This window comes from Orycteropus afer, unplaced genomic scaffold (assembly GCF_000298275.1).
Source record: "Orycteropus afer afer isolate SDZICR_OR568_19922 unplaced genomic scaffold, OryAfe1.0 scaffold00059, whole genome shotgun sequence".
NCBI lineage: Eukaryota > Metazoa > Chordata > Mammalia > Tubulidentata > Orycteropodidae > Orycteropus > Orycteropus afer.
The window spans coordinates 9739826-9762270 of record NW_006921646.1 but is presented as its reverse complement, the minus strand read 5'-3'; the positions used below and the strand labels follow the sequence as shown (position 1 = coordinate 9762270).

Below are 22445 nucleotides of genomic sequence, written 5' to 3'. Positions count from 1 at the left end.
CAGATTGACCAAGCAAGTAGAGAAGTTAGAAGTGATGTCACATGAAGATCACCAAGAAGCCAAGGAAGAGAAGCTGAAAAGAGACTTCCTCCAGGGCTAAGAGAGAGAAACCCTTTGCCTAGAGCCAGTGCCCTGAATTTGGACATCCAGCCTCCAAAACTGTGAGAAAACAATTTTCTGTTCATTAAAGCCCCCCATTAATGATATTTCTGTTACAGCAGCACTAGATGACTAAGACAGCCCCCTCCAACAGTTTTTTTGGTTTGTTTTCCTATTATTGAGTTTTGAGAGTTTGTACATATCCTGAATACAAGCCCTTAATTAGATAAGTGTTTTGCAAAAAAATTTCTCCCAGGTTGTGGTTTGTCTTTTCATTCTCTTGTTTTTATTTCTCTTTATTTTAAAACAAAAATACAAAACAAAACAACTTTATTTTGAGCTCATTGTAGATTCACAGGCAATTGTAAGAAATACTACAGAGAGATCTATTATGTCCTCCCCAAGTCTCCCATGATAGTAAACTCTTGCATAACTATAGTAAAATATCACAACCAGGGAATTGCCATTGATACAATCCTTCTATCTTATTCACTAGTTTGATACGCACTCCTTTGTGTATGTGTGTGCGTATTTTGTTCTACGCAGTTCTATCACATCTGTAGATTCACATGACCACCATCACCACAGTCAAGACACAGAACAGCCCATCACAAGGTCCCTTTTATAGCCATAGGCATTTCAACCTCCTCCCCAATTCCCTAACCCCTGGCAACCACTAATCTGTATAATCTCTGTAATTTTCTCATTTCAAGAATGTTACAGAAATGCTAGCAAGCTGCCATCTAGATGCAACGATGGGTCTCTCCTTGTCAAGAGCAAGGAAGAAAGAAGAAAACCAAAATTAATGGAAACAATTAGTCCTAGCGACTGGTACACCATCTGATCTGCAACCTATACAACTATGAGACCAGGAGAACTAGATGGTGCCCGGCTACCACTTTCATCTACTTGGAAGGGGATCTATGTAGGAGATCCTGGATAGAGAGGGAGAACAATGTGGAACAAAACTCAAAATCATTTGGAGGCAAAAAAAAAAAAAAAAGAAGGTGGGGACCAGGTTTGCTGGTCCAATAGAGCCTGGTGGGACCACTGAGACTATGGCCCCTAGCTGCCCTTCAGGTCTGGAATTGAACCCACACCTGTGGTTTCCAGCCAAACAAAGTATAGGCATGTGAGTTAAACATTTACCTCAAGTAGACACACGCCTTGGAGAGAATAATCATGGGAGAAAGAAGGGCTGCTTATGCACAGGGAGACAGCTCAGGGGGCAGGAGCGTATGGAGGGATGGACACTGGGAAGAGGTAACTATGGGGAGGAAGTGGGAGGGGAGCTGTTGCATTGTGGTAAACTGTGGTCAATGACATGAGACAAAGTATATGTGAACTGCTGTATGGAAAGTGAATTTGCTCTGTAAATCTTCACCCAAATCACACACACACACACACACAAAGAATGTTACAGAAATGGACTCATACAGTATGTAACCTTTAAGTCGGGCTTCTTTCACTCACCCTGTAAATTCATCCAAGTTGTTGCATGTATCAGAAGTTCCTTCATTTTTATTGCTCAGTAATATTCCACAATTTATTTAATTATTCATCCATTGAAAAATATCTGGATTGCTTTCAGTTTGGGGCTATTATGAATAAAGCTGCTGTGAAGACTTAGGTTTGTATGTGAACACAAATTTTCGGTTTTCTGGGATAAATCCCCAAGGGTGCAATTGCTGGGTCAGATAGTATTGCAATGTACACAATCGTAAAAACTTGCCCAACTGTTTTCCATAATGGCTATACCATCATACATTATACATTACATATTCTTACCAGCAATGATTGAGTGATCCAGTTTCTCTGCATCCTTACCAGCATTTGGTGTTGTCATTTAAAAAATTTTTTATTCTGGCTATTCTGATAGTTACATAATGATTTCTCATTGGGTTTTAACGACAATCATCTTTTCATGTGCTAACCGCGCCTTTTGAGGAACACAACCTTTCTTGATGTGGCCGTTATGTGGGAAATAGTTCCCCATCCTCCAGTTTTGTCACCTTCCAAAATATTCTCAGAGGTAGAACGGGTACCCTTCCACAGAACCTGTGCTTATCCACCCATAGTATAGCCCGTATCCTTCAATTTTAATTTCCTGCTGAACATCAAAAGTTGGCAGTTCAAACCCACCAGCTGCTCTGTGAGAGGAAGATGAGGCAGTCTACTTCTGTAGATTTACAGTCTTGGAAACCCTATGGGGGCAGTTCTACCTTGTCCTATAGTGTCCCTATGAGTCGGAATCAACTTGAAGGCAACGCGTTTTGTTAGACGTGACCTTTAAGCAGGCGGAGGCAGTTTTGCTTAACTCAGGATCCCCCAGCTAGCAAACTGCACATCACAGATAGAATGACTTAGTACTAAAGAGACATGAGAGCACAGAAAAGAATGAGGTAAGGAACAGGGAATGCATGTCTGCCGCCCCATTTAACCACGGTTCAGACCAGATCTGGCGTTAAACCCAGAGCCCAGCGCCTAGGTCAGACGCGTGCGCAGCTTCTCTTGTCAGTCCCGTCCCAACTCCGCCCCTCCGACCTTCCGTCTGGCCACGTCCGCCGGCCAATTAGGGAGAGGAGGCGGGGTCCTGGTTGTCGCGATGCTACTTGGGTAGTGTCCCTAGTTACTGTTGCTAAGAGTGCGGGTCACTGGGAATCACAAGTTTTTTAGTAGCCAGAACCTGAGAGAGGTCAAGGGTCAGTGCAGAGCCGAGGAGGAGATGGTGAAGCAGACGATCCAGATTTTCGCGAGGGTGAAGCCCACTGGCCGGAAGCACCAACAAGGGGTACGGGCCGGAGCAGCTGGGGCGCCGGTGCGGCGGGGCCTCCCGGGCCGGGGGAGGAGCGGCACGCGAGGGGCCTGGTCCGCGGTGAGGGGCTTCTATCAGGCGCCGGATCCTGCAGAAATACTCAGACTTAGGTTTTAGCATTGGGCAAACCATGTGTAAGCAAGAGATGCAAGTTCGTACATGTCTGTGATGATGCAGGTAGAGATAGAGGTGCACAAAGCACACGTATATGGGCCCTCAGTAATTTGTTCACCAACTGCATTGTCGTTCTGTAACATAAGCATGAACTTTCACATACATTCATTGCAGAAACATTAACTGAACAGAATCTAGAGGGTATAAAGAATGGCCCTTGCTCTAACCAAGACCCTTGCTCTATTTTGTTTCTTTTTGTTATTAGTTGCAGTCGAGTCTGTTCCAACTCATTATAACCCCATGCACAACAGAACGAAACACTGGCCACTCTGTGCCATCCTCACAATCCTTGCTATACTTGAGCCCATTGTTGCAGCCACTGTGTCTGGCCATTTTGTAGAGGGTCTTCCCCAGTGATCCTCTGCTTTACCAAGCATGATATCCTTCTCCAGGGACTGATCCCTTCTGACAACATGACCAAAGTAGGTGAGATGAAGTCTGGCCCTTCTTGCTTCTAAAGGAGCATCCTGGCTCTCCTTCTTCCAAGACAAATTTGTTCCTCCTTCTGGCAGTCCGTGGTATGTTCAGTAATCTTTGCCAACACCACAGTTTAAATGCATTAGTTTCTTAGATGTGTCAACACATTGTTTTCTCTGCTTGGAAGAGGACATAGTCATTCTTTACACTTCTTGAAAAATTTCCACTTGACAGACACTTTATTTACATTACGTTGTTGTCATTTATCTCATTTTATAAATGAGGAAAAGGAGTGTCACATAGATTAAATAATAATGTTAAATAATGTAGCCAAGCCATCCAGCTGGTGGGTGGCAGAGTTGTCATTTTAATAAAGGTCCTTTGATTCCAGTTATTTGTTTTTCTGACAAAACCTTTTGCCTTCTAAAGTGAGGATTAATGCAGAAGCAATTTGGATAATATTGATGAGTGCCTGGAATGGGCATATTATTAATAATATTTTATCCCTGTCCCAAATCTTTACTTTCCTGTCCATATGTAATATCATCTCATGAAAAAAAAACAAACTCACTGCCATGGGGTCGGATCCAACTCATAGTGACCCCTCCTTGGGTTTCTGAGGTCGTATCACTACGGAAATAGATTGCCCAATCTCTTAATTTAGTATTTTCCTAATGTAATTTATGTGTTTAAAACAAGGAGAATATAGTGTCTTCATCATCATCACCCATCATTTCACTCATGGAATACATTTAGAAGAAGGAGCATGAGAAGATTCCAAAGAAAATACTAGCTTTTTTAAGAATAAAGCAATGTGGAAATGGACCAATGGGATTTTCCCATTTTATAGGAGGTCTGGTAGTGTAGTGCCTAAGACACTTGACTGCTAACCAGAAGGCTGGCGGTTCAAAACCACCAGCCACTCCTCGGAAGGAAGATGGGGCAATCTACTTCCGTAGTGATACTGCCTTGGAAACCCAAGGAGGGGTCGCTATGAGTTGGGTCCGACTCAATGGCCCATAACAACAACATAAACATTTAAGGTGCTCTGGTAGCACAGTGGTTAAGGTACACAACCAAAAGATTAGTAGTTCTACTCTTGTCCTATAGGGTCACTGTAAGTTGGAATAGACTCAGTGGCAGTGGGCTTGGGTTTGGGATATACACACAAGAAGTGTGTTTAAAAGTGCACCCCCCAAAAAATTGCATCATATGTAACTTCCTTCCCACCCCCATATTCTTAGCTAAAAATGTTGAACTTAGTCTACACAGGCTCAGCAGTGAGAAGCAGGTGCTTAAAAACGTAAAGTAAGAGGATGAGTTGGGGTGTGTGGGGGTGTGTATGAGAGAGGGTTGATGGAAAGTCTTATATTTAATATTGAACTTTCTCTTTTCTTAAAATGCAATGTTTGGATATTTTCGTGTGCCTTCTTTCACATTTCTTTAATGAGAGCTTATGGAATGGATGTTTTGATTCTTTAGGAGTTATTTTCACATGTCCTATTGTATTTTCATAGGAGCTCTGGTGGCATAGTGCCTAAGGCATTTGACTGCTAACCAGAAGGCTGGCGGTTCAAACCCTCCAGCCACTCCTCGAAAAGAAGGTTGAGCAATCTACTTCCATAGTGATACCACCTCGGAAACCCAAGGAGGGGTTGCTATGAGTTGGATCTGTCTTGACGGCAGTGAGTTTTGTTTTGGTTTTTATTGTATTTTCATAATGTCAGATTCTCACTGAGGTGCAATGTTGTGCTATACACACACACACTCTCACACACACAAAGGTGAGAATATGGATGAATAAGTAATGAATTAGTGTATTCATCCTCTCCCTTAGAAAGCCCATGTTTTACTTTTTTTTAATTGTGATTTGGGTGAAAATTTACAGAGAAAATTCACTTTCCATACAGCAGTTCACATACACTTTGTCTCATGACATTGACCACAATTCACCATAGTGCAACAGCTCCCCTCCCACTTCCTCCCAATAGTCACCTCTTCCCTGTGTCCATCCCTCCATGCACTCCTGCTCCCTGAGCTGTCTCCCTATGCATAAACAGCCCTTCTTTCCCCCATGATTATTCTCTCCGAGGAGTGTACCTACCTCAGGTAAATGTTTAGCTCCTATGCCTGACTTTTGCTTGACTGGAAGCCACAGGTATGGGTTCAGTTCCAGACCTGAAGGGCAGCTAGGGGCCATAGTTTCAGGGATTCTACCAGGCTCTATCAGACCAGCAAACCTGGTCCCCCCCTTTATTTTTCCAAATGCTTTTGAGTTTTGTTCCAGATTGTTCTCCCTCTCTATCCAGGGTCTCCTACATAAATCCCCTTCCGAGTAGTTGACAGTGGTGAAAGCCCATGTTTTAGCACTGTATCTTTTTGTGCCCCAAAATTGTATGGATGTTTCTCTTACTCTAAACCAAGAGTGATTCAAAGGTATTTTCTTTCTTTCCTCTTAATTTTATGACTTCTTCATGTAGTTATTTCTTAAGGTATAATAAAATACATTATAATTATTTATAGATTAATGAAGAATATATGTAAGATGAGCCTCTGTGATGATTGTAACAATGATATACCTTTCTTTTGTACAGTGCTTTGTACCTTTCAATTTTTTTTTCATAATCATCACTGAATTTGTTCTGATTGTCTTCTATTCTAAAAAAGAATGACCTTATCTCAAATAATAGCTATTATGTGACTCAGAAAAGACAGCCAAGATATTACACTGAACAAGTTTTCTGGTCCTAAGGGGATTTTCTTAATGTTCCAAAGAATGGCTTAGTCGGTGTGAGGGAGGGTCACTGTGCCTGTCTGGCTTGGTTCACCTTTCTGTCTTATGTGGGTTTGGCTGACTTTGGTCTTCTGAGCACTGAGTAATACACAATGGCATCCCTCACTGATGTGTGTTTCATGACTTACACACCCCTTTCACTCACCTATTGAGCCATGAAACATTTTTTTATTATAGTGGTCTGCAGAATATAATTTTTAAATGTCTCTTGAGAAAACCTAGCCTTGAACCTGATGCCTTTACTATCTACAAACAATTTCATTTCATAGGATGACTTTTCTGCATAGAGTCTTCACATTTTAAGTGAGAGGATTCAATAAAAATATGCTTAGGAAAATTATTCAGACTTTGTGGAGATTTAGGTAGGCTTTTACTTGCTTAAGAATATGACTTTTCCCCCATAATCAAACATCTAAATGGTTCTTAAACAGGAAGTATTGCCTGTTAGAAAGAATTTTATTTCCTGATGAAAGACAAGAAGTCTTTTTTAAAAACCTCTAAATCTAATGACTAACATTTTTATGGTGCATTACAAAATGCTTCCATTTCCATTACATCATTTGATCCCTATAGCAATCTTGTGAGGGAGGCAATTCTGTTTTCTTCATTTTATGTATAAGGAACTGAGAGTCTGAAAGCAATGACTGGCCCCACAGCTGGTGAATTGAGCTCAGCGTTGGACCCAGGGCTTTTGAGATCAAACCTTATGCTTTTGCTTATTTCACATAACCTCTTTATAAGTTTGACTCTTGATTTCCTGGCTGATAACTAGAGGAGTAAGTAACCAAGAAGAGAATCAGAGAATGATACAGTTGTAAGGGTGTTGGGTAAGACCCTCTTTCCATAAAAGCTCAGAGAGGTTAAGTGATTTACCTTAGGTTACATGCCAATTAGTGGTTCAGCTGGGATGAGAATCTTGAAAAAGGCATCAAAGAAATGTATTATATGTGTCTTTTGAAACCACATGGCTTTTATTAAGTGCCTGACTATGTCTTATGGAAGCTTGGGGTTCTTTGAACATAACTTGAATTAGATCATTCTTACAAGTTCTCTGAGAAAGCTCAGAATTAGTCCTTTTATCTCTGTGTCTAACATTTTATAACTGTTCAGAAATATTTGTTGGATGCAGTAAAATGGTAATTTCTGATATACAACCCCAAAGCAATAATTAAGTACTGTCTTACTATCAGGTTTCTCAACAACCGAGGCGCTCACATTCAAATTTGAATCTTAGATCATTCGAAAATGATCCAAGCTTTGAGAAAACATTTATTTAGGATTTGTTTCTTGTTCAATTCTATATATTTGTTTGAACCCACACACTGTTCAAAGAGAAAAATTATCTGAGATATACTACATTATGACTTTTAATCTTAAAAATACAATTTGTAAACCATTGTAATACACATCATAATACCACATCATAGGTCAAGCTATAATTTTGGCCTTTGTTACTCATTTTTTGTGTTCATATTTACAGATTTATTCTATAGATGAAGATGAAAAATTAATACCTAGCTTGGAAATTATCTTACCACGTGATTTGGCAGATGGATTTGTGAATAATAAGCGAGAAAGCTACAAATTTAAGTAAGTTTATCTTCCTCCTTTGCTTCTGTTTTATTATTGAACCAACTCTGGTACAGGATTAATGTGTACTATGAAGTCACTGGTACGATTTCTTGTGGTGAATGTAGTGTGGTTCTCTATCTCATTTTAGTAGATAGAATTCAAATCACCTTTTCACAGTTGGGCCCAAGGTTGAAAAGAAGATGTATTTCCATATCTAAGATCACAATCCAAGAACCCAGACTGTCTTTGCTACTGCTGTTTATCCAGTATTGTCCTTTTTTCCTACTTGGCCAGCCGCTCTGTGGAAGGAAGATGGGCAATCTGCTTCTGTAAAGATTTACCACCTTGGAAACCCAGTGGGGGTTGCTATGAGTTGGAATCTACTCGATGGCAGTGAGTTTGGTTTTTGAGTTTGGCTCACTATATTTTAGCACTTACAGGAAGCTCAGTGCATGAATAAATTTTATAAACAGCAATTTAAAGTACAATCTGTGTCCCATACAGGGGAGTTTTCTCTATAATGTCTTTATATATGTGACACATGAACTCCTGTTCACTTAAGTACATACTACATCTGTATAGTCCAGTAAGTAGTCACAATCCACATGTGGATCTTGAGCACTTGAAATATGGCTAGTCCACATTGAGACATGTTGTGATTTTGAAGGCTTAATATAAAAAAAATTGAAGATATTTCAAGATTTTTTTTCAAAGTGAGCACATATTACAGTGATAGTATTTTCCATATATATCAAGTTAAATAAAATATATTATGAAATTAGTTTCACCTGTATCTTTTTATTTAATGTGGCTACTAGAAAATTTAAAATTAAATATGTACTCATGTTTGGGTGTTGGATTCTATGGAATAGGATGGTTTTATGGTTCCGGTGAAAAGCACCAAATGGCGACCTCTGGATGGTCATTGTTGTTGTTGTTGTTGTTGTGTGCTGTCAGGTCAACTTTGAATCATAGTGATCCTATAGGTCAGAGGAGAGCTGCCCCTTAGGGTTTCCAAGGCTGTAATCTTTATAGAAGTAGACTGCCACATCTTTCTTCTGAGGAGCAGGAGGTGGGTCTGAACCACTGACCTTTTGGTCATCACTTCAATACTTAACCAGCAGGGCTCCTTAGAACTGCCCTTTGTGCCTTTGATCTGTATACTCTTCTAGTAGTCAAGAGTGAATTTGGAGATTATGACTATGTCATAAGGAGCTCTGGTGGTGTAGTGATTAAGGCATCTGGCTACTAACCAAAAAGTCAGTGGTTCAAACCCACCAGCTGATCTGCAGAAGATAGAGGAAACAGTCTTCTTCTGTAAATACTTACAGCCTTGGAAACCCAATAGGGGTTCCTATGAGTTGGAATCGACTCAATGGCAGTGATTTTTTTTTTTTTTTTTTTTTGATTATGCCCTATTCTTTATTCTCCAGTTTTGGATTGAACCATTTCCTTTATTTACCACTTTTGATTTTTTGAGATGTTTGAGCCCATATTAAACCTGTGCTTGCCCTCTGATGCAGAGGATTTCTGGGTCCTGATGTTGTTGTTGTTATGTGCCGTCGAGTCGGACCCGACTCATAACGACCCCTCCTTGGATTGCCAAGGCAGTATCACTACGGAAGTAGATTGCCCCATCTTCCTTCCGAGGAGTTGCTGGTGGGTTTGAACCACCAGCCCTCTGGTTAGCAGTCTAGTGCCTTAGGCACTGTGTTACCAGAAGTCCTGATGAGGGAATCCTAAATGTTCTCCTACATTTCTCTGTAGGCTGTGTTTTACGTAGGCCCTGTTTTAAGACTATTCCTTCCCTTTGGCCCTTATATAAAACCATTCCATATATTTTACATGGCTTTTGTCCTTCTATTTAAAAAAAATTCTTATTTGCTCTTAGGCTTTTTTTGTCTCATAAAGAATCTTTCTTCAGTCTTTACAACTCCACACTTTGTCTGTCTCTCATGTATATATGTCTCTCCCCGAACCTTCTTCTTATCATATCCCCTTTACAATAAGTACAAGCAGGAATTGCTAGCACATGGTTACATAATAAACATAGTCTTCCCTGGTCTTTGTAACTCCTCCCATTGTCTTTCAAATGGAATCGTGTTGAATAAAATGGTTGGCAAATTATGGCTTTATATAGACTGGCCTAAGCAAGTTGCCTGGAAGTCTTAGCAACTGAGGTATGCATGTAGCAGCTATATATCGGTGGGACAATGCCCCCTTCACAAAAAGTACATTATGTATTAATTATAGGCTACTCTCTATATGGAGTGTATATACATATATATAGATGGAGTATGTATATATATATATATATATATATATATATATATATATATATTATATATATGGATGGAGCATATATATAATATATATATGGAGTAGCCTATAATTAATACATAATGTACTTTTTTGTGTCCTTGATAAACACATGCTACATACATACCTTAGTTGCTATGACTTCTAGGCAGCTTGCTTAGGCCAGTCCTTTTAAAGTAATAATTTGCTGAACATTTTATTCAGCACAATTCCATTTAATTATTAGGAAACAATTGACCATAGCTCTGTCTATTGGCTTTTTCCAAAGTTGTCATTGAATTATGTAGATACAAATAGAGTGCTTCTAAACACATATGCCTATTGAAAAATACCACTTGCTTATTTTTAAGTCTCTGAATTATTCTTTCTAAATCTCTGAATCAAAAATACTGGTTTTAACATTTAAAATAAAGAAATTAATAAAATACATATATAGTATGTTCCGACATAAAGTTTAAGCATCTTAGAGGATAAATATTTAAGCATCTTACAGGATGTTTTACTCTCAAGCAAAATCATTTAATCAATAATAATTAATATTGCCCAATGCAATAGGTCTGATGTCTTGATCACCTACTATGTGCTATTATATAGATCACGAATATAGCAGAGGACACAAAAAATTCCCTCTCATACAGAGCTTACAGTTTTCATGAGATGAGAAAGGAAAACAGATAAATAAGTAAAATACATTGTATGTCAAAAAGTGATAAATGCCATGGAGACAAATAAGGCAGGGTAGGGAGTAATAAGGAGTGCTGGCATGAGGGACGGCAGAGGGGAGGATGGTTGTAATATTTAATAGGAGAGTTAGGGAAGGTGCTACAGTAAAGATGACATTTTAGCAAAGATAAGAGGGAGGTGAGGAAGCCAGCCACTCAAATATCTGAGAGATGAGAATTCCAGGCAGAGGGAATAGCAAGTGCAAACTCACTGAGGTGAGAAAGTGCCTGGCATGTTTGAGGAATAGCAGAGGGATCTTTGTGGGTGGGGTTGAGTAAATAAGGGGGAGAGGGGAAGATAGGTCAGAGATGTAGCAAGGGAGACAGATCTTATGTTGCTGTTGTTGTTAGGTGCTGTCGAGTAGTCTCCAACTCACGGTGACCCTGTGTACAACAGAATGAAACACTGCTTTGTTCTGTGCCAGCCTCATGATTCTTGCTATACCTGAGCCCATCATTGAATCCCTGTGTCAATCCATCTTGTTGAGGGCCTTCTCCTTTTTTGTTGACCCTCCACTTTACCAAGCATGATATCTTTCTCTAGGGAATGGTCCGTTCTGACAACATGACCAAAGTAGATGATGAAGTCTGGCCATTCTCGCTTCCGAGTAGCATCCCAGCTGCACTTCTTCCAGGACAGATTTGTTAGTTCTTTTAGCAGTCTATGGTACTTTCAGCATTTCTCCAACACCACAACTCAAAAGCATAAACTCTTATTCAGTCTTCCTTTTTCATTGTCCAGCTCTCACATGCATATGAGGCAATTGAAAATACCATGGCTTGGGTTAGACTCACCTTGGTCTTCAAGGAGACATCTTTGCTCTTCATCACTTGAAAAAGGTCTTTTGCAGCAGATTTGCCCAATGCAATAGGTCTGATGTCTTGACTGCTGCTTCCGTTGGTGTTGATTGTAGAACCAAGTGATATAAAGTCTTTGACAACTTCAGTCCTTTCTCCATTTATCACAATGTGGTCCAGTTGTGAGCATTTTTGTTTTCTTTATATTGAGGTGTAGTCCAGGAGCTCTGGTAGCATAGTGGCTAAGACACTTGCCTGCTAACCAGACGGCTGGCGGTTCAAACCCACCAGCCACTCCTCGGAAGGAAGGTTGGGCAATCCTACTTCCGTAGTGATACTGCCTCGGAAACCCAAGGAGGGGTCACTATGAGTCGGGGCCGACTCGACGGCACATAACAACAACATAACAGTCCATACTCTAGACTGTAATCTTCAGTCTTCATTCATAAGTGCTTCAAGTCTTCCTTACTTTCAGCAAGCAAAGTTGTGTCATCTGGTATCGCAGGTTGTTAATGAATCTTCCCCTAAGCCTGATGCCGCATTCTTCTTCAGATAGTCCAGGTTCTTTGACCATTTGCTCAGCATACAGATTGAATAAGTGTGGTGAAAGGATACAACCCTGACACACTCCCTTCTTGATTTTAAACCATGCAATATCCCCTTGTTCTTTTCGAATGACAGCCTCCTAGTTTATGTACAGGTTCCTCATGAGCACAATCAAGTGTTCTGGAATTCCCATTCTTCTCAATGTATACATAATTTGTTATGATCCACACAATCGAATGCTTTTGAATAGTCGGTAAAACACAAGTAAATATCTTTCTAGGCATTCTTTGCTTTCAGCCAAGATCCATTTGACATCATTAGTGATATCTCTTGTTCTATGTCCTCTTCTGAATCCAGCTTACATTTCTGGAAGTTTTCTGTCAAAATACTGCTGTAACTGTTTTTTGAATTATTTTCAGTAAGATTTTATTTGTGTGGTATTAATGATATTGCTCAATGATTTCCACATCCTGTGGGATCACCTTTCTTTGGAATGGGTACAAATATGGATCTCTTCCAGTCAGTTGGCCAGGTAGCTGTCTTCCAAATCTCTTAGCATAGCCTAGTGAGTGTGCCTCTAGTGTGGCATGCATTTGTTGAAACAACTCAATAGGTATTCTGCCTTGTTTTTCTCCAATTCTTTCAGTGCAGCTTCAACTTCTTCCTTCATTACCATTGGTTCTTGATCATATGCCACCTCCTGAAATGGATGAGCATTGACTAATTCTTTTTGGTACAGTGACTCTGTGTATTCCTTCCATCTTCTTTTGATGTTTGTTGGATCTTTCACTATTTTGCCCATAGAATCTTTCAGTATTGCAACTCATGGCTTAAATTTTCTCTTCAGTTCTTTCAGCTTGAGAAATGCCAAGTGTGTTCTTTCAGTTTTCTAACTCTGGCCTTTGCACATTTCGTTATAATAATTGACTTTGTCTTCTTGAGCTACTCTTTGAAATCTTCTGTTCAGCTGTTTTATCTCATCTTTTCTTCCATTTACTTTAGCTACTCTCCATTCAAGGACAAGTTTCAGAGTCTCTTCTAACATCCATTTTGTTTTCTTCTTTCCTGTCATTTTAATGACCCTTTGCTTTCTTCATGGATGATGTTCTTGATGTCATCCCACAATTCCTCTGTTTTTTGGTCATTGTTATTGTTGTTATATGTCGTCAAGTCAGACCCGATCCACAGTGACCTCTCCTTGGGTTTCTGAGGCGATATCACTACAGAAGTAGACCACCCAACCTTCCTTCTGAGGAGTGGTTGGTGGGTTTGGACAACCAGCCTTCTGGTTAGCAGTCAAGTGCCTTAGACATTATACTACCAGAGATCCTTTCTGGTCATTAATGTTCAGTGTATCAAATCTGTTCTTTTAATGGGCCCTATATTCAGGAGGAATGTAATCAAGGTCATATTTTGGCTCTCATGGACTTGTTTTAACTGTTCTCAACTTCAGCTTGAACTTGCATATGAGCAGCTGATGGTCTGTTCCAGTCAACTCCTGGCCTGGTTTTGGCTGAAAATACTGAGCTTCCCCATCTCCTCTTGCCACAGATGTAGTCAGTCTGATTCCCATGTACTCCCTCTGGTGAACAGTGCAACAATGCAACACACTGGCATCGAGTCGGATCTGACTTATAGCGAACCCTCCTTGGGTTTCTGAGGTGGTATCACTATGGAAGTAGATTGTCCAGTCTTCTTTCTGAGCAGTCATATGCCTTAGGCACTACACCACCAGAGCTCCCATCTGGTGAAGCCCACGTGTATAGCCACCATTTGTGTTGTTGAAAAAAGATACTGCAATGCATAAGTCGTTGGTCTTGCAAAATTCTATGCAATCTCCAGTGTTATTTCTATCACCAAGTCCATGTTTTCCAACTACTGGTAATTCTTTGTTTCCAACTTCTGCATTCCAGTTGCCAGTGATAGTCAACACATCCTGATTGCATGTTTGGTCAATTTCAGGCTGCAGAAGTTGGTAAAAATCTTCAGTTTCTTCATCTTTGGCTTTGGTGGTTGGTGTGTAAATATGAATAATAGTAGTACTAACTAGCCTGCTTTGTAGGTGTGTGAATATTATCCTATCCCTGAAAGCATTGCACTTCAGGATAGATCTTGAAACATTCTTTGTGATGATGAATGCTGCACCATTCCTCTTCAATTTCCATTCCCAGCATAGTAGTTCATATGGCTGTCTGATTCTAAATGACCAAAACCAGTCCATTTCACCTCACTAATGCCTAGGATATCCATCTTTATGCGTTCCATTTCCTTTTTGACAACTTCCAATTTTCCTAGATTCATACTTCGTACATTCCATGTTCCAATTATTAATGGATGTTTGCAGCTGTTTCTTCTCAAGTTGAGTCATGCCACATCAGCAAGTGGAGGTCCCAAAAGCTTTACTCTATCCACATCACTAAGGCTAGCTCTACTAAGGAGGCAGCTCTTCCCCAGTCATATCTTGAGTGCCCTCTGACCTGAGGGGCTCAGCAGCCGGCACTGCTTCGGAAAGTGTTTCAGGGTTGTTCATAAAGTTTTACAGCATTGTATCAGACAGTGTTTCACTGCTATTCATAAGATTTTCCCTGGCCAACTGTTTGAGAAGTGGGTGGCCTCTTCCTTCTTCCGAGTCTGTCTTAGTCTGGAAGCTCTGCTGAAACCTGTCTACCCTGGGTAACCCTGCTGGCACTCAAAACACCAGTGACATAGATTCTAGCCTCATAGCAACATGCAGGGCACCACAAGATGACAAACTGACAGACAAGTTTGTCTCCCTTAGCTTTTCCAAACCACTTCGTTCGCTTCTTGGTCTCCCTTAGCTGTTCCAAACTGCCACTGGTTCACTTCCTGGTCTCCTTTAGCTGTTCCAAACCACCACTGGCTTGCTTCCTGGTCTCCCTTAGGTGTTCCAAACTGCCACTGGCTCACTTCCTGATCTCCCTTAGATCCTACGGAGCTTTATAAGTCATTGCAAGAACTTGAGCTTTTTCAAAACGAAGAATGACAGGAAGGCAATGGAGGGTTTTGAGCTGAGGAGTGAAGTAATCTCACATTTTACCAGGCTAACTCTTGGGGATATATGGAAACAGGGTGTAGGGGGCAAGGGAGATCAGTTAGGCTATTTCAGTAACCCAGGCAAGAAATGATGGCTGCTTGAAGCAGGGTGGCAGCAGTGGAAATGTTGAGAAATAGTTGGATTTGGATATAATGGGAAGGTCAGAGCTGATAGGATTTGCTGATGAATTGGATAGAGTGTAATAGGAAGAGAGGAGTCATGATGGCCCAAGATCTATACATTTAGAAGGATGGAATTGTCAGTTCCTGGAGTGAGGAAGAGTGCAGGTAGAACAGTTTGGAGTGAAAGAAGACCAAAATATGCTAAGTTTGAAGTAGATTTTAGGAAAAGGCTATACAACTTTATAATAAATGAAAAAACAGCATCAGGAACATCAGTAAGTTACTTTGCCTATGTAGGCCTCCACTTCTTCCTTTGTAAAAGATTAGACTGAATTTATTAAAATCCCACATAACTCTGTGATTTTATTTTTTGTTTCAGTGCTTTTCAGAATATTGCTGATCATAATGCCTTTTCAGATTACTATAACTGCATTGTAGAAAATGAAATATTTTGTGATGATGATATTTGATATTTAATATGCATTACAGATTTATTATAAACATTGGCACTAAAATCTTCATTTCTGGAATGTATGGCAAAAGCAAATAAACTGAGGCAATCTCCATTGCTTGTAGTTCTATTGCCTATTATTTTAAATAGTGGAGGATGTCATTTCCCCCCAAAGAATTCAATATGCTTTATAGTATTGTACTAAAATTACATTTTCACTGAATTTAAACCTTGTTAGAAGTGCGAGTTACATGGTAGGCACTCAAGATAGGTTTGTGGAATGAATAGATCAATTAATGAATGAAAATGCTATAATTTCTTTTGGGTAAATTACCTTTTAATATAGAGTTTGGATTTGATTTAGTGCCTTGTTTAAAACTCTGCCATTTCTTGGGTTTAAACCAAACCAAACTCACTGCCAACCCTACAGGACAGAGTAGAACTGCCCATAGGGCTTCCAAGGCTGCTAATCTTTATGGAAGCAGATTGCCACATCTTTATCCCACAGAGCAGCTGGTGGTAGGTTCAAACTACCAACCTTTTAGTTAGCAGCCAAGTACTTAATCACTATACTACCAGGCCTCCCTCTTTGGTTTACATGGTAGTATATGTAATTCATGGGAGCTCTGGTAGTGTAGTGCCTAAGGCACTTGACTGCTAACCAGAAGGCTGGCAGTTCAAACCCACCAGCCACTCCTCGGAAGGAAGGTTGGGCAATCTGCTTCCATAGTAATACCGCCTCGGAAACCCAAGGAGGGGTTGCTATGAGTCGGGTCCGACTTGATGGCACATAATAACAACAACAACAATAACAACAACATATGTAATTCATATTGCTTAAGAAAGAATGAATGGTTCTAAGAGTGACTAGTTGATTTACTCTGTCATCACAAACCTGGTAGAGAAGCAATCCAGCCTTATCATTATCATCCTCAAATGCACAGTTGCAAGTCTGTGCTCAGACATCATTGTATACAATGCTCTGAGGAATACTTGGGCAGCCATAACCTCTGTTACTTCAGTATCTGGAGCTGTGATACACATAAAAGGTTTGAGGAGTGTTCTGGGTTCAATGAACATGTGGTAAATATTGCTGTCTAAAATATAATCTTACCTGCTAAATGACATACTATCCAGAATATCTTAGAATCTCTCTTTGTATACACTTTCATTTATTCATGTCTCTAAAAGAGGAGGGTTGGTCAGCTCTAGGCATCTTTTGAAGTTCGTGTTGACTAAAGACAATGAGTCTCATTCCACTGTATATTTCCAGTCCAGCTCCAGACATCCCTCTGAACTCCTCAGTAGTGAAAATTGTCCTACATTTTACTATTTTAATTGAACAGGATATAAACAAGTTCACTTATGTAGGCAGCCACATAGATCAAAGGTTCCTAAGCCACTTTGAAAGTTGCCTGGGACATGTGCTTGTTTTAAAAGTTTTTACTTTAAAGTTTTTCCCCCAAATTTTTTATTATCAAAATTAAAAAATCTGCAGAAAAAGTGGAAGAATAGCCCAATCAATACTCACATATCCCTTGTGAGAGATTTGCCAGTTGTTAATATTTTGCCCCACTCACTTTCTGTTTTCTTTCCTTCCTTCCTTCCATCCTTCTATCCATCCACCCATCCATCTATTCATCTTGATGTTTCCACGAGGGCCATACTGACTGGTGTGGGAGAAAGATATGGTAGTCTGCTTCCATAAAGATTACAGCCTTGGAAATCCTATAGGGTAGTTCTACTCTTCCCTACATGGTCACTATGAGTTAAAATTGACTCTACAGTAATGGGTTTGTTTTTTGGTTTATCCTGATTGGTGGCAGTTTACCACACTGTAAAAGAATGGGCTGCATGTTTCCTGCCCTTGGTATTTCACTGTGCTGTGAAACTGCACTAAGCTAATTTAGAATGTCCTTATGAAAAGAAAGCCTTTGATGCCATACCACCTCCCCATGACCCTAGCCATTGCCAGTCTGATACAGACTTTTCTGTGCAGGGCATATCTATCTTAATTTACTTTTTGATTGTTGACTAGTGGTCAACAAAGCAAAACTAACAAAACCATCCTGAGAATTAAGTGGCCAACAAATATTAGGGTGCAGTACCTAATTAATAGAAGATAATTTTCAGCTCAGATATTTGAAACTGAGTCCAACAATGCTATATCTCACAGTTTCTTTTCTGTAAGGTCAGACATCAAGTGCTGTTTATATCCTGTTCTTGGGTTTCCATTTCATGCAGTTATCAAGATTTGAATTTGATGCCAATTGTGGACACTGTCCCCCTTGAGAACTAAAAAAACACACAGTTTATTATTTGGTTCAAAGCTGCTGCAGTGTTTCAGAGGGATTTATTGTGTAGATCTTGTCAAAGCAATACTGTTTACCAGCCATTTGTGTGCAGAAGTACAACAGCACAAGTGTGGTTGGGACTACAGGGCAGACATTGTGTTAAGTTAGGTAAGCCCAGTGATGTAAATATGGGGTAATTTAGAAAGCAGATAAACAAGATTTATTAATCCAGTAGTGTTTGAAGGCTCAGCCCTGAAATAATGATCATTTTACCATTTGCAGATTTCGAAGAATTTTTGATCAGGATATAAAACAAGAGACCATTTTTGAAAGCATTGCCAAACCTGTGGCTGAAAGGTATGATTTCCCACGTTTTGTTCATTGGGTTAGGGAGTTGTCATCTTGTCTTCAATTTTCAAATAATTGTGGTAATGTGCATCAGTGTATCAATTGTATACTCAGGCTGCCATGCATGTAATGGTGACAGTGTTGATATTTCTATTCATATAACCTTTGACTGTTTCACACATGATTCACTTACATTTAGATTCTGAGCCTCAAAACCAACTAGTGAAATAGACAGAATAGCTATTATCACTCCCATTTTAAAAGATCATGTAAACAGGACATCAGAGATTGTGTGACACTGTTCAGTGTTGTGGGTCTATTGGTGGTAGAGTCTTAGATGGCTTTCTAACAGTTGAGACCAGCGCTCTTTCCTGAGTACAATATTCCAAAGATGGTTAGATGGTGAAGGATAAGGTAAGCACCTGGGAAGCTTAATGATGGTTGGTCCAGGGTGTCTCTACCTCAGAGTAATAACTAATTGGCTCTTGGCGTCATAGGTCCCTTTTGTTTCTTTATAACCAGATAGTTCCAGGCTGCTGACTATTAGAACCAAACTCACTTGAGAATAAGAAATAAACCAGAATGCCAATTTACTAATATATAAAGGCAAAGTTCCCTAGGAGCAGACACTCAAGCCTTTTGATAAACTAACTCTGCTCTTGTAGGGAGTCTACATGGAAAGTCCCACTAATAATAAATGGTCCTAGAAATATTTGAATGATTTTAGTGACCTAATAACCTCCAGATATAATCATCTTCATAAAAAAAAGTATCTGCAAAATAAATCCATTTTTCAAGTCTACTAATCAATATAGGGAGCTCTGGTAGTGCAGTGGTTAAAGCATGGGGCTGCTAATGAAAAGGTTGGGTTCAAACCACTAGCCACTCCTTTGGAGATGAGGCATTCTGCTTCTGTAAAGATGCACAGCCTTGGAACAGTTCTACTCTGTGCTGTAGAGTCACAAATGAGTCAGAATCGACTTGATGGGGGAGTGGGTTTAGCTTTTTAGTTTTTTCTTTAATGAATATATCCTTTCCCTTGGACATTGTTAAAAACACACTGCTACATTTTGACTCTCATACTATAGTTTTATGAATTTTACTTATACCAAACCTTTCTCTTTTAGCAGTTTTTACACTGGATAAAATACAATCAAGTAGGCTTGTACTATTTTAGTTATATTTACAATCCAATAAACTCACAAACCTCTTAAGTTAAATCCTGGTCTCCTTGACTGGACATGAGACATTTCTAAAATTCCCTTCCCTTTAGTAATCATTTGAGTTATGTCATTTTTGCGGCTAGCTGGTCTCGTTTTATTTGGAAACTTCCTAAAGTCTTTCAGGTAGGGAACCTTCCTTTCTGTTTTCCATTGCCTGGTTTTTCTTTCCATCATTGCTTGTCTCCCATCTTGATCCCACTTCCCCCTCAAGCTACCATCTTTTACTGCCTCAGTTCCTCTTGAACCTTGCTCTTGTAGGTTTGGGCCCACCACTCCACTGAAACTGTTTTTGTCAAAGTCAGCTGTGGCTTCCATTTGCTAAATCCAATACTGGTCATTTCTCAGTGTTTGTGTTATTTGATATGCCAGCTATTTTGACACAATCGATTACTCTGTCCTCCTTGAAACACACTTCCTTCACTTGTCTTCTGGGACGCTGTCCTTGTTTTTCACTTACTTTACTAGCAACTCCTTCTCAGTTAATTTACTTGGTTTTAATTGTGTGTACTAACCATTTACTCTTGCTGTTCCCTCTGCCTGGAATTTTCTTCCTTCAGAAATCTGTAAGGTTGCTTCTTCATGCAACTATGAGGTTTTTGGTCACATGTCACCTTCTCAGTAAAGCCTTCATTTTCTATCCTGTTTAAAATTTCAGCCTGTCATACTTCCCTGTTTTATTTTTCTCTAGCATTCATCACCATTCGACCTGCTATGTAGTTTGACAATTAATTAGTTTTTGTCTGTTTTTCCTCCTCTACTAAAATAAAAGCTCCAGGAAAACAGGGGACAATTAATTAGTTTTTGTCTATTTTTCCTCCTCCACTAAAACAAAAGCTCCAAGAAGACAGGGGATTTATTTTGTTCACTGGCTAGACAAAGACACCCACCTCATTGATGGCAAGTACAATGTCACTATATTCACAAGGTCTTAGTGAAGGACCATTTGGAGCAGAACATAGATCAAACACTTCGAATGGGGTGATCAACAGGTGTTTAACACTTACAGAGTAAACAGGACAGGGATGAGGAGAACAACACACATCATTATCAGCCTAGGTTCACTGAAGTTAGGCTCCTGTCCACAGGGCTAGATAGCATCCAAGCATGTCCCGCTTCATGTCTTGGAGGAGAATGCCTAAATTCTTCTCTTGCAGGATTAAATACTAATCAGGTGGCCATGTCTACATGCTAAATAGCATTTAGAGAGAATAGGTAGGGGGATAGGTGATAAACTAAAAAAACCAAACTCACTGCCATCGAGTTGATTCCGACTCATAGCGACCTCCTTTGGGTTTCTGAGGTGGTAAATCTTTACAGAAGTATATTGCCCAGTCTTCCTTCCACAGAGTGGCTGGTGAATTTAAACCACCAACCTTCTAGTTAGCAGTCAAATGCCTTAGGCACTACACCACCAGAGCTCCTTAGGGGTAGGTGATAAAAGATGGTAATAAAAGGAAACAAAACAAAACAAAACAAAAAATGTTGTGTCCTGGAGGAAGTGCAGCCATAATGCTCCTTGGAAGCCAGAATGGCCAGACTTCATCTCACTTACTTTGGTCATGTTATCAGAAGGGACCATTCTCTGGAGAAGGATGTCATGCTTTGTAAAGTGGAGGGTCAGCGAAAGAGGTGAAGGCCCTCAACAAGATGAATTGACATGGTGGCTGCAGCAATGGGCTCAGGTATAGTAGGGATCGTGAGGCTGGCATAGGACTGGGCAGTGTTTTGTTCTGTTGTATATAAGGTCTCTAAGAGTTGGAGATGACTCCATGACAAATAACAACAACAGCAAGTGTTGAGGCCATTCCAACTCATATAACAATCTTATAGGACAAAGTAGAGCTGCCCCATATGGTTTCCAAAAGCTATAAATCTTTATGGAAGCAAGCTGCCACATCTTACTCCCATGGAGTGGCTGGTGGGTTTGAACTGCTGACCTTTCAGTTAGCAGACAAGCAATTAACCACTGTGCCACCAAGACTCCTTAATAAAAGGTAAAATGTGGTAATAAAAGTGGAAGACTCCTTTCAGGAAATGAATATTATTTATTGCTCCTGTTCAGAGTGGGCTGGATTTACTGGTGTCAGGGAACAGCCTTCCAGGATCCTTTAGCTCACTAAGGTAGAATTCTGGGTTTCTTCAGAGGGCAATCATCTCCTCCTAAAGCACATATTTTACTTTATGTCCATTTGTAGTTTTTATGTCCTTTAGCCATTAGAGAGATGGTTGAGGGGGCAATTATAATATAGCAAACCTGTGCATCTAGCAACAAAATTTCAGATATTAAAGGCAGTAGCATTTTTGTCCCAGCAGCTCAAGTTGATCTTACTGGGCATATCTTTCATCGATAGGATGTATTCCTCATTGTCTTTTTCAATGATTTTTCTCCTTGAATTCCATTTTCCTTGAAATTATTTGTGCTGTTTCATTTTCTTTTCTGTTAGCCTGATCTGGTTTATTGTTCTGCATCTCTTACTTAAACTGCCCTGATAATTTTTTAAAGTATGCACCTGGTAAATAGAATATAGCTGGGTTTTGCCTTTTTAGCCTAAGCTAGATTCCTTGATCTTTATTACTGGTGACTTTAAACTGTTTACAATTATTATGATTTCTAATAAGTCAAAACAGTGTGGAGCTGTTCTGCCTATCTTATGTTTTTCCAGTCATCATACCAAAAAAAAAAAAAAAAAAAAAAA

General features: G+C 39.8%; 1 protein-coding gene across 1 annotated transcript in view; it reads left to right on the top strand.

Moving 5' to 3' along the window:
* Positions 1 to 2824: 2824 nt before the first annotated feature.
* KIF6 (kinesin family member 6) overlaps positions 2825 to 22445 on the top strand; it is a 645852-nt gene continuing 626231 nt past the window's right edge. Inside the window, exons 1-3 of the mRNA XM_007939465.1 lie at positions 2825 to 2890; positions 7780 to 7889; positions 18461 to 18535. Of these exons, the coding sequence (XP_007937656.1) occupies positions 2825 to 2890; positions 7780 to 7889; positions 18461 to 18535 (251 nt within the window). The remainder of the gene's footprint in view (positions 2891 to 7779; positions 7890 to 18460; positions 18536 to 22445) is intronic.